This window comes from Berghia stephanieae, chromosome 9 (genome assembly GCF_034508935.2).
Source record: "Berghia stephanieae isolate SIO BIC M18660-M18661 chromosome 9, UCSD_Bste_1.3, whole genome shotgun sequence".
Lineage (NCBI taxonomy): Eukaryota > Metazoa > Mollusca > Gastropoda > Nudibranchia > Aeolidiidae > Berghia > Berghia stephanieae.
In genome coordinates this window covers 35,488,691-35,501,980 of record NC_088368.1, presented here as the reverse complement: position 1 = coordinate 35,501,980, position 13,290 = coordinate 35,488,691, and the positions used below count along the sequence as shown (strand labels likewise).

General features: G+C 33.2%; 1 protein-coding gene across 1 annotated transcript in view; it reads left to right on the top strand.

Annotated features, from left to right (window-relative positions):
- LOC144980126 (uncharacterized) overlaps positions 1–13,290 on the top strand; it is a 102,733-nt gene that overhangs the window by 76,055 nt on the left and 13,388 nt on the right. Inside the window, exons 42-51 of the mRNA XM_078927673.1 lie at positions 781–834; positions 1,150–1,257; positions 2,208–2,315; positions 3,338–3,391; positions 6,408–6,461; positions 6,826–6,879; positions 7,826–7,987; positions 9,128–9,181; positions 9,596–9,649; positions 11,490–11,597. Coding sequence (XP_078783799.1) covers positions 781–834; positions 1,150–1,257; positions 2,208–2,315; positions 3,338–3,391; positions 6,408–6,461; positions 6,826–6,879; positions 7,826–7,987; positions 9,128–9,181; positions 9,596–9,649; positions 11,490–11,597 — 810 coding nt within the window. The remainder of the gene's footprint in view (positions 1–780; positions 835–1,149; positions 1,258–2,207; positions 2,316–3,337; positions 3,392–6,407; positions 6,462–6,825; positions 6,880–7,825; positions 7,988–9,127; positions 9,182–9,595; positions 9,650–11,489; positions 11,598–13,290) is intronic.

Below are 13,290 nucleotides of genomic sequence, written 5' to 3'. Positions count from 1 at the left end.
CTCTCTCTGTGTCTCTCTGTCTCTCTCTGTCTCTCTCTCTCTCTCTCTCTCTCTCTCTCTCTCTCTCTCTCTCTCTCTCTCTCTCTCTCTCTCTCTCTCTTTCTTTCTTCCTTCCTCTCAATGTTATTGTCTGTCACCACTAGTTATGGTGTGGTGGGATAGTAACATAGTGTTACCAGATGTTCGAATGGAAAAACAAAGAACATTTAAATTTTTGTTCTATAACTATCTTTCTTATATTTCCCTTTTGGATTAATCACCAATTTGTTTTTATTACAAGCTTCCTCTTTTAAACAGAAATTTGTAATCATCTTCGAATAATTTTATCTAAATAATTTTAATAGAGATGATGAATGCATATCATGTTTCAATAAAATCAAGGGAATAACCATTTCATACTCTTAGCTGCGGCTATGTGCTCTAGTGGTATGACACTCTCTTTCAGATCGGAAGATCCTGGGTTCGAGCCTCGCTCGGCGCATAGTTGAGTTCTTGGAGAAGGCTCTTTACTCACATTCTCTCACCGTACTCAGGTGTGAAATGAGTACCTGGATGTTAACAGCGTTGTCTCTGTCCGGAATAAATTGTAACATCGCCTAACAGGCATTGTCCCGTCCTAAATGTTAAAATGTTGCTGTTGGCCAGGGACCACTTGTAAAGCGCTTTGAGCACATTTAGTTGATATTGCGCTATATAAAAGCTCAATTAAATTTTTTAATTTTTAAAAAATAACATTAAGAGAATAACATTTCATCCTTTCAATTCTCTTATCTTATATAGGGACCCACTGGGCCCCCTGGACCCCAAGGAAACCCTGGAATACCTGGTGCTGCTGTAAGTGATAAGACGATAGTGATGATGTTGATGATGATGATGATGATGTGAATAGTGATAATAAAAATGATATTAATAATTATATTAATAAAATTGATGATGATGATGTATAATAATAATAATGATAACAATGATGATGATGTGAATAGTGATATTAAAAACGATGTTAATAAAATTGATGATGATGATGTATAATAATAATACTACAAATAATGATAATGATGATGATGATTATAAAACATAGATGATGAAGCTGTAAGATAGTTATAATGTTGATAATACGCTTTTTTTTCTTTCGCTTTTTCTTTCTTTTAGGGAGTCCAAGGAACAATTGGAGGCCCTGGAGCTGATGGTGCTCTGGGCCCTAAGGGAGATCAGGGTGAACCTGGTCCTCCAGGAATCCCCGGAACTGATGGACCAACGGTAAGACTACCTTCTTCTTCTTCTTCTTCTTCTTCTTCTTCTTCTTCTTCTTCTTCTTCTTCTTCTTCTTCTTCTTCTTCTTCTTCTTCTTCTTCTTCTTCTTCTTCTTCTTTCTTCTTCTTCTTCTTCTTCTTCTTCTTCTTCTTCTTCTTCTTCTTCTTCTTCTTCTTCTTCTTCTTTTTTCTCTCTTCTTCTTCTTCTTCTTCTCTCTTCTTCTTCTTCTTCTTCTTCTTCTTCTTCTTCTTCTTCTTCTTCTTCTTCTTCTTCTTCTTCTTCTTCCTTCTTCTTCTTCTTCTTCTTCTTCTTCTTCTCTCTCTTCTCCTCCTCTCCTCCTCCTCCTCCTCCTCTTCCTCCTCCTACTCTTCCTCCTCCTCCTCCTCCTCCTCCTCCTCCTCCTCCTCCTCCTCCTCCTCCTTCTACTTCTTCTTCTTCTTCTTCTTCTTCTTCTTCTTCTTCTTCTTCTTCTTCTTCTTCTTCTTCTTCTTCTTCTTCTTCTTCTTCTTCTTCACCTAAGATTATTCTTGATTGTTGTCTTTCCATTAAAATTATGTGTGCTATCAAGCCACAGTTCTCTGCGTATAGTTAACCCCTTGTCAAAGCTTGATTTTAAATAAAAAATAATAACACCAATCACCAAGACAAACCAGACAACTTATGATCCGAAGTTGTTTTTTATTTTTTTTTTAAAGATTAGAAATTACATGAGTATTGAGTAGTTGACATGTTAGAGCATATGAACCAACCAAGGTTCTGTTCTATAATATTTCAAAATATTTTCAAATCTTCACTGTTTACTCTGAAAAAATGGATCTCTGGATTTGATTTAGATCTAACTGACAGTTTTACAAAAGATTAGTGTACTGTCTGAACTTCAGATTAATAGTAATTTTCTGTTTCAGCCTATAAATATTGGTTTATTATTGTTTGTCGATATTTTTGTTATTCAACAGGGCCCTATGGGCCGTGTCGGCCCCAAAGGAGATGAAGGTCGTACAGGAAAGCAGGGAGATGCTGGCCCTCAAGGAGGAAGGGGTGAGGACGGAGAGAAAGGAAGCATTGTAAGTGAATCTATCACTTTGTTTTAGCTTTAGTCCTTTCTTAAGCAATTTATTTTAACATGTATTCCAATATAAGAGAAATAAATTAAAAACACCCCCAATGTGTGAGGATATTGAAGACTTAGATTTATCATACAATTATGAAGATCTAAATACTAAATCTTGAATATAAATTGAACCTTGAGTATTAGACTCAAATATAATATTTGGTTGTTATTGGCCTCTTATTTTCATGACTACTATAAGTTAGTTGCTGGGGTAAGATGGTAGATGAGAAGAGGAAAATTGTTTGTAACCCACTGAGTGACTATTATGTATATATCTCTAAGACCTTATTCTTGATAATAAAATGTGTCGTGTTGATGGCTAAGTCTGTGAACTGTCTCATATTGTAAAAAAAGTCAACCATCATTGAAGGATACCAGTCACTTGATGGATGATAAAGATCGTAATGTCTTAACTGTTGTCTTGTGTTCTTGTAAATGGTGCTGATCGAAGCTCAAAGAAATAAATAACAGTGTGAAATTGAATGTCAGCTTCAATTTAATATAAACAGATAAAATGGACGTTTCGGGTTTCAGGACAGCTCTGTTGATAAAAGGTTAAATGTCCCTTTTATCTGTTTTCGTATATTAAATTGAAGTTTACATTCAATTTCACATTGTTATTTGTTATTTTCTTCGGACATCATGCATATTTCATCTCTTGAGAATGGTTAAAATTTGTAGATTAGCCCATCTCAAATAATATAAAGAGAGCTCGTGCTAATCAAAAGCCTATCAGATGCCGTATATTGTATAAAAATGGAATTTGGCATTTATGACATATTTGAAGATATTTTTAAATAATAAAAGGATATATATATTGAAGATATAAATAATATAAATTATAAAACACAAAACTTTTTGAAGTGAGAAAATGAATCTTTCAATTGATATTGATGTATTAAATTTAATTGTATGTGAAATATTCTATTCATGATTGTTTGGTCATTTATTCATAGCTTTTTATTTATTATCCAGGGACAAATGGGAGCTCCAGGTCCAACAGGCCAAGCTGGAGACATAGGACCCAAGGTATGGATTTTATCATGGATTATCGAGGGATGATAGAATTATGTCTCAATCGTTTCTATATTACATGTTTGTGCTGAGAATATTGGCTATTTAGCCTAAATGCTGGCCAACTAACTTCATGGCATTTGTGTGCATTGAACCCGTGACCTCAAGAAGTCGGGGAGACGTGGCTCTTGATAGACTAGAATTTGAAGATAGCTCATACGGTAGAGTCACGATCTCCCCGACCAGGAGGAGTATTGTCGCGGGTTCGAGCCCCCATCGCCGTGGCAAAGTTTTTATTCTCTGTTTTCTTCTGGCACTTTTCTACTCACTACATTTTTTGTTAGAATTATGTCTACTTAGTTGAACGCAAAATACAATAAAACCGTCAACCCTTTGGTATTGTGATAGTTTACTCCTCTCACAGATCACTTGTTTCAATGCTGACACTTTTTAGTTACCAGTTATTAAATTAACGGCTTATTTCATTTGCTATGAGGTGGACAAGTAGTATTGCTCGGTATCCAGAGAAGGTGGGGGGTCTGCATTTGAGCCCAGGGCTTCAGGCAGTTAGTTATAACTTATTTTTGGGCAAGACCATTAATTTGCCAAAATGGAAACATGGATTACCATGACAGTATCATCTTATGATGCCATTTGGAAGGATTTGTTTTTTTTAATAATAAAGGGGAGGGGGGGGGGGTATGTCTAAAGAAAATGGGAGAATGCAAGGTTCAAGTATGAAATTTATGGAAATGAAATGAAAAGATTTTTTTTATTCATGATGAATTAATGAAATATGAAAACAAGGAATATAAACATTGGATATAATTGGACTCATATGGCAGAAAATAAAAAGTATCTAAAATCACTTCTGGTGAATTAATTCTCTCTCTATCCAAATAATTTAATGCCTAATCTTTTAAATGGCTTTTACGTTTTAAAAAAAAAAAATGTTTCTGTTTCATATAATTGAAGTGAGGAGCACGCATGGTTTCCTTCTGTTGCCTATTTGCTTTGGACAAGATTAATGCTAAAATATATTTTCTTTTATTGTTATTAAAAGAACCATATCAAATTGAGAAATTATAGAGCAGACACTGGTGTAAGATAAAGACCTGAAAAGGTGTGTGTGAAATAGTACCAGGCAAAGCAAAAATGAAAAATACAAGAACAAAATCATTCCAAAAAAAAAATCAGTCTTCATCAACTGAGGATTGAACCTCAGACCTCCTGATTCCCGGTGAGATGTGCTACCACTACATCACATGAGGTTTCCAGTTAGTTTGGATGATTATAATGCATATATTCGTCACAAGGGTACACGTTATGCGCTGTGAAGACTGTTTTTTTTTTTTAATGTTTTTTTTTTTACTTGTATTTTTCTTTCTTTCTTTGCCTGGCACTGTTTCATACACACTTTTTTAGATCTTTATATTAAAGAACTGTGTGTTACACCACATGAATAGTCATAATGAGCCAGACTTTACATATTCAGAAAGGACACTGAATTATGGCACCAGGTCTAATTTTGAACTGGCAATGGAGACAAAAAAAAATAAAAGTTCCAAATACTCCACGTAGTGGAACCAGATCCATGTTCATGTGAGATCTGCAAATTTGGCAACATCTTTTTCAAAACCTTTATACCTCGACTTATATTATATTTTGACGTGATTTACTCGACTTATTCATATCTCTCCTCATGGAGAATAGGGCCATGAACACGTCTTCTCCAGGCTGTCCTGATGGCTGCCACAGTACAGCCTCTAGGATGCAAATCCCATATTGCTTCTTTCCTTTTCAACTGTCTTCCCCCTGGGTGGGGTTCTTGACCTTCCATTGTGGTCAGGGAGGTTCTTACTGTGTCTTCTATTCCTCCTATTTCTGTTTTCCAACTTGCTTTCTGTCTTTGTCTTGGAATGAGATTATTTGGTTTTTCCAGGCCCTGGCCAGATGCCCTTCTGAGAGGGAAACAGGCGTTTTGGGTGATGATATTTTTTTTCCTTGTAAATCATCTCTCTGTTATGCACTGTATTATATTTTGTTTACATATTATATATGTTTTGTAAACATTTTGAGCGTATTCCTCTTAGTAGGGGCCTGTGCTTGTGTTTGGATGAGACTTGTAGGTGATCTCAAACTAAGTACATTGATGGTATGGTCTTGGAATCTACATCTGTTCCCTATTTGAACCAATTTCCCTTTGTCCTACCTTTTCTCGGGTGCTTTAATTGTAATTCTAGAACTTTTTACTATCCCATTATCTTCCTTTTTACTGGAGCTGATATGACCTTAATGCATTGCAAGCGCCGTAAAACCCATTAAAAACAAACAAAACAAAACTGTCCTCCCCCATGTTTCCCCTGGTCTTTCTTCCTTCCGCTTGCTGTCAGATGTCCCTGTTAGAACCACTCTAAGGAGGCTGTTGTTCTTCATTGTTCTTTAGACATGTCTTATCCATCTCCATCTTCTGAGTGTCACCAATTTATTATTTTACTTTTAAAATTTTTGGAGCTGATATATTGATTTTTTGCTATAATGGTTTTTTTTGGGTTTTTTTTTACATCAATAGATATAGCAATGAAGACAGAATTACAACTCATTTCTTATTTATCATCCAATTTCACATTGTTATTTATTGATAAAGAAGAACCCCATCATCCTTACCAGCCATTTTTAGAATGTTCCCCGAAAATTCACACCCATCCAACACAAAAATAGACTTTTCCTAATCAAACAAAAAAAAAGTAGCAAGTGCATTCTATACAGAATGTTGCTCAGCCAGAAGAGCTCTACAACACAGTGTTTAGTATTTATAGTATAGCTGTCATCAAAGCATTTCTTTTACATTTTGTGAAGTACAAGAGAAATCAGAAAGAAAAAATGGTCGGTTGTATCGTGACGAATGTGATGATTTTCCTATGGTTGGTAAGGTGACGGTTAAAGAAGGGTTATTATACTTTACCCACCATAAAAACTCTGTTTTAATCATTTTCCAGTATGTTTACAATGTGTTATTTTCTTTATTTAGGGAGAACCAGGAACTCCAGGCAAACCAGGAAAACCTGGTGTTGAAGGACCTCAGGTAATTTGTTGGAAACCTTATCACCACCATGGTCTTCATCATCATACTCTTCACCTTGATCATGATGATGATATGATGATGATGATGATGATGATGATGTCATCATTATCATCATCATTGTCATCATCTTCACTCACCATCATCATTGTCATCATCATCTTCATCATTATCATCATCATCACCGTCATCATCATCATCATCACCATCATCATCATCATCATCATCATCATCGTCGTCGTCATCATCATCGTCGTCGCCATCATCATCATCATCATCATCATCATCATCATCATCATCATCATCATCATCATCACAATTTGTGCCACCATTAATTATATTAATTTTCATCACATTTCTATGCTAGGGTCCCCCAGGACCTAATGGAGAACCAGGTCTGCCCGGAGTCAATGGCATCCAGGTAATCTATCCCTGATAAGATAATGTGTTCTAATCAAATGACATCACAATGGAGTATTGTAGCTTCAAAAATAAAAGTAGAAATAGGAGTTATAATCATATGACATCACAATAGAGTATTGTAGCTTCAAAGATAAAAATAAAAGTAAAAATAGGGATTATAATCAAATGACATCACAGTAGATAATTGTAGCTTCAAAGATAAAAATAAAAATTAACAAGAGCATTTCAAGGCTCTCAATCTTTTTTCAACCATAAGTGAAACAAAAATAATGATGATTTTATGTTTGAAGAGGATTTTCAGCCTTAAATTTGCTTTATTATATTGATTGTGTTTTTTGGGGGTTTTTTTTGAGGTGATATATTGATTTTTTTCGAAAACCATCAAATGTTTTTTGTTTTTTTTACATTTGTAGATATAGCAATGAAGACTCATTTCTTATTTATCATTCGATTTCACATTGTTATTTACTGATAAAGATGAACTCCAAACTGTCCACATTATCTGTCTTTTTGATTCAATTGAAGCTTACATTCCACTTCCTATTGGTATTTAACACTTGAATGTTCATTAATCTACCTCTATCTGACACTCAATTGATTATGCGTATGTTGTCTTTTAGTTATATTGAACAGATATCATATCTGAATTTGTATACGTTTCTTGAGTACGAAAGATTTCGTCTTTCTGTTGTATCATTTCAGCTTTGAGGATCAATTTTCCAAGCACGCTTTCTAAATGAATGCCACTTTTGTAATTTTTTTTTTTTTAAATGTTTTGGTTTGGGAAAAAAAAAATTCAATAAAAATGGTCTTGATAAAAAAAAAAGTCTGAATATGATATTATAAATAAGAAGAAACTTTGGTTGACACATCCTAGACAGAGTGCATGTAATGAATAATGATACACGAATATATATATTTATATTTTTATCTTTGTCTTTAAGGGAGAAATGGGTCCCCCAGGAGAACAAGGTATTGCTGGGTCTATAGGTGAGAAGGGAGACAGAGGATACCCAGGTGTCAGAGGTCAGAGAGGTGTACCTGGATCCCCAGGAGAGCCAGGACCTCAAGGCCCGAGAGGATCACCAGGACAATCAGGACCTGTGGTGAGTAGGATACTGTTGTAAATGATCATGCAATTTCCCTCCCCTCCCACACACACACACACACACACACACACAAAGGGAATAATAAAGACCACATGGATAAAAACTTCATAAAAATTAATATGATTTTAATGATTTCCCCCCTCAATGAGGATGGTTATTTTATTGTGTGCTTAAGGTATTGACCCTGCTGCAAAGTGTGTCTAAAAAAATAATTTTTGTACTTGCTTTATTGTAGTTTGTGTTATCTTCAGTAATGTACAAAAAAAAATGAAGAATGAAATACTGAACATATGTTTCGTCTTCAAAACCTTTTTTAAGCTAATAAGTTGAATTTTTAATTCGGTGTATTAACGTTATTGACTGAGGAAGGATTTTTAGCCGGAATTGTTCTGTTTTTAGTATATTGTTCTTTTTGAGGCTGTTATATTCATTTATGTAAATTTCTATTGACAGGCCTCAGCCTCTGGCAGCTTAGTATACACAATATTCAGTAAATTGTGCTGTTTATTACTGTATACCACTTTCAGCATATAATATTCAGTCATTCGTGTTTATTACTGTATACCACTTTCAGCATATAATATTCAGTCATTCGTGTTTATTACTGTATACCACTTTCAGCATATAATATTCAGTCATTCGTGTTTATTACTGTATACCACTTTCAGCATATAATATTCAGTCATTCGTGTTTATTACTGTATACCACTTTCAGCATATAATATTCAGTCATTCGTGTTTATTACTGTTTACCACTTTCAGCATATAATATTCAGTCATTCGTGTTTATTACTGTATACCACTTTCAGCATATAATATTCAGTCATTCGTGTTTATTACTGTATACCACTTTCAGCATATAATATTCAGTCATTCGTGTTTATTACTGTTTACCACTTTCAGCATATAATATTCAGTCATTCGTGTTTATTACTGTATACCACTTTCAGCATATAATATTCAGTCATTCGTGTTTATTACTGTATACCACTTTCAGCATATAATATTCAGTCATTCGTGTTTATTACTGTATACCACTTTCAGCATATAATATTCAGTCATTCGTGTTTATTACTGTGTACCACTTTCAGCGTGTAATATTCAGTCATGTGTGTTTATTACTTGTACCATTTTCAGGGAGAGACTGGAGTCCCAGGACCTGTGGGTGTTCCTGGAGAACAAGGACAAATTGTAAGATTTTCTTGTTAATGGCTTGACAAATAAAATGTTGAAGGGATTCATTGACCCTTTGGTTTTTGAGGGGTTTTTTTCTCTTAAGTTTTCAGATTTTTGAGGGGTTTTTTTCTCTTAAGTTTTCAGAAAATTTAAGTTATTGTGGAAAATTTAAAATGATAAAAAGCAAATAAAGATTGTCAAATGTATGTTTTGTTTAAGTAAAAATATTTTTTATTTAGTTTAAAATTATGAAAGTAAATAAATACATACACATATGTATTGTATAGTTTTTTAATTCATATGAGATAACTAAATTTTTTGTTATCAATTCACTTGATATATGTAATGCATTTGATGTACGATATCATAATCATTATCATTATCATCATCAAAGCCATCCTACAATATAATTCCTCTTGACACTAACAGGGTATGACAGGACCTCAAGGATCCAAGGGTAGCTCTGGAACTACTGGTGTAAAGGTGAGTATCATTCGTTTACTCCCACTAGGTCTATTCTCTCCACTATACTGGCACAATATAATATAATATTCTTGAACTCCTACATTCAGAATTTCAAACAAGTTACCAATACTGCAGCATGACCTCGGGGGGGGGGGGATGCAAGAGTTCATGAATACTTTTATTATATCCCTCCAATGAATAACCGATGTTATTTCCTATCAATAATTTTCTTTTTCTTTCATTTTTTTTTTTTTTTACACAAATGGATTTCCATCAAAAGTCAACTTCAGCAATTTGACCTTAAGAATGATTAATTTAGTCAAGATGTCATTTTGCGTGAAAATCCATTTTCAGTAAAACTGGATGTGTGTGGGGGATGACTGTTACTCCAAATCTTACGTTGTTTTTTTTACAAAGAATAATTTTTTACTGTGACGATATTATAAAAGCGTATTTTCCCCATAACTGAAGGGTTATAATCAAACCTGATCATACTTTCACCATGAGCACGTTTTAGTTTTGTGCAATAGGTTATCAAATTAGAGTTGTATTTTCGAGAAAAGAATTCATCCTTCTAAAAAACATATTGAGGTGCTGTCGCCCAAGCATTATCAGAAAATAAAACAACACGAGTTTCATGTTTGCGTCACTTTTTAAATCTAATCAGTTATTGTCTATTTCAACCCATAGTTTTCTTTTAATGTTAATGCCCAGAATTTTTAAAGTGAAATTGAATGTAAGCTTCAATTTAATATATGAAAACAGTTAAAATGAATGTTTTGGGTTTCCCCTTTATCAATAAAACAGGATGAATGAAACACTACCGACAAATGAGATATGTACATTATCTCATTTGTCAGTAGTGTTTCATTCATCCTGTTTTGTTGATAAAGGGGAAATCCGAAACATTCATTTTAATTGTTTTCATGTGTTAAATTGAAGCTTACATTAAATTTCACATGGTTATATTTATTTCTTCGAGCTTCGAGCAGCAACATTTACATTAGAAGTTTTAGGATTACCATTGTCTCTACTGGTTATGAATTGAGATGACAATGATGATTGTTGAAAATTTTTTGATAATTTTGATTTTAATACTTTAAATTACTAAGAAGTGTCGATAATCATGAAATGACTGTGTTTTGACTTATAACAAATAATCAGATGAGGAGAGTATGACGGGTGACTAGATAGGTTATAGTCTTATGTTTCCATAATTAAGTCATTTTTCACTCATTAACTTTTTTCAACTCCTGTGTGAATTAGAAAATTTACAAAAAGCTAAGATGCAAAGAAAATTTGTACTAAAAGAAAGGGAAAATACGTTAATAAAGCTTTGTTAAGAGCATAAACTTTGTGTAAATCGTGGAAACGCACTGTGAATATGTACATATTAATATTTATTTCAGTTTCATCTTGTTCATCTTCTTTTGCAACAGTCAATTACAATTATAATCAATTACAAATATAATACTATAATATGTGGCCATGTGGTCTTGTGGTATGACACTCGCTTTTTGATCGGTTTGAGCCTCACTCGGCGCATAGTTGAATCCTTGGAAAAGGCTCTTTACTCACATTCTCTCACCATACTCATGTGTAAAATGAGTACCTGGCCATTAACAGCGTTGTCTCTGTCCGAAAAAAATGTTATATTGCCTAACAGGCGTCATGTCCCGTCCTACATGTTAAATGTTGCTTGTGATGCGCTTTGAGCATGTTTTGTTGCGCTATATAAAAGCTCAATTTAAATTATTTTTTTCATATTAATATTTATTTCATTTTTATCTTGATTATCTTCTTTTGTAAGAGTCAATTACAATTATGATACTATAATAAAAATGCGCCATAATTCCAGGGTCACCGTGGAAGTATTGGGTTGACAGGACCAGAGGGACCTCCAGGAATGAAGGGAGAAAGAGGCAAAGCAGGACCCCAAGGCCCCAAGGGTGACTACGGACCTGTTGTAAGTTGACATGCAAAATAGTTGTTAACTCACTCAACCCTAATACCGACTCTATCCTTAGTATAATAGTAATAATAATAATAATAATAATAATAATAATAATATATACTTTATTCATCCCAAAAAAATGGAAATTCGTTTACAGACGTGGCATGCATGAAAATGTATAAACACAAAGTTTAGAATCTATGCAAATGCACAAAAATGTAAAAATATGCACTTTATATATTAATTTGATACCCGGGGTTACTTTTATTACCCCATGCCTATTTATTACTTTTTTTCTGAGACAAATTATAGGCGTAGTATCAAAGCTAATGTTCTTAATTTTTACATGGTAATGGTATTTGAATAAAATTATCTTTGCACATGCTAATTTTTAATACATTTTTTTCTAATTTTGAAAAGTAGCAAAAATCTCTAGAATTGAGTGAGTTAAGATCACCTCTGGCACAGTTGTCCCAGTACAACATGATTCTGTTTTTTTTTTACAAAGTACTATGACTACATTAGCTCCCAGTTTCTGATAGTAGAATAGTTTATAAAGTAGAATAGTTTATAAAGTAGAAGAGTTTATAAATTAGAATAGTTTATAAAGTAGAATAGTTCATAAAGTAGATTAGTTTATAAAGTAGATTAGTTTATAAGGTAGAATAGTTTATAAAGTAGATTAGTTTATAAAGTAGAATAGTTTATAAAGTAGATTAGTTTATAAAGTAGAATAGTTTATAAAGTAGATTAGTTTATAAAGTAGAATAGTTTAGAATAGTTCATAAAGTAGAATAGTTTATAAAGTAGATTAGTTTATCAAGTAGATTAGTTTTTAAGTAGAATAGTTAAGTAGATTAGTTTATAAAGTAGATTAGTTTATAAAGTATAATAGTTTATAAAGTAGATTAGTTCATAAAGTAGAATAGTTTATAAAGTAGATTAGTTTATAAAGTAGAATAGTTTATAAAGTAGAATAGTTTATAAAGTTGCTCTTCTAGTCCAAAGATCTGAACAAGTGTATATGAAAGGTGCCAGACAAATCAAGAAAGTAAAATAGAAGAAAAAAAATCTTTCCAAAAAATCAGTCTACCGATCGAACCTCAGACTTTCTGATTACCGGTCAGACATGCTACCATTACATTAATGGTACCAGTGTACTTGTTCAGATCTTTATCCTATACTGGTGCCTGCTCCTTCATTTCTTATTTTGATATCTTCTGGTCCATAAAAATGTATCTACAATAGAGCAATAAGTTATATAAGTGACATGGTCGAGTGGGAAATTAAGCTCTGCAGCTACAAAAGTAGGTTCTAAAGAGTATTTTAAGTCAAACATTCAACATTGCTACCCCAGATATCTAAAATGCTTAATTATTTCATTTATGATCAATATATTCTGAGAATTAAAAAAAAATGTTTATTATCACAAGGCTCATAGCCTTGCTCCATCTCTAGCAATCATGTGGAATCTAATTCACCAGCTACCCAATCACTGCTGGATGTATAGACACGAAAGAATATTTCTTATTTTAAAAAATAACATTTTCTCCTTTGAAGAAACTAACTTTATTTGATTGCTTTATTTTTTAAGATAGCAAAAGAATGTCAACGATTACCATAACACACAAGAAACAGCTTTGAAAACAAGATTCAAACGAGCCGTTTCATAATTCTGTAGAATTAGTAAAATTATTAGGATTTT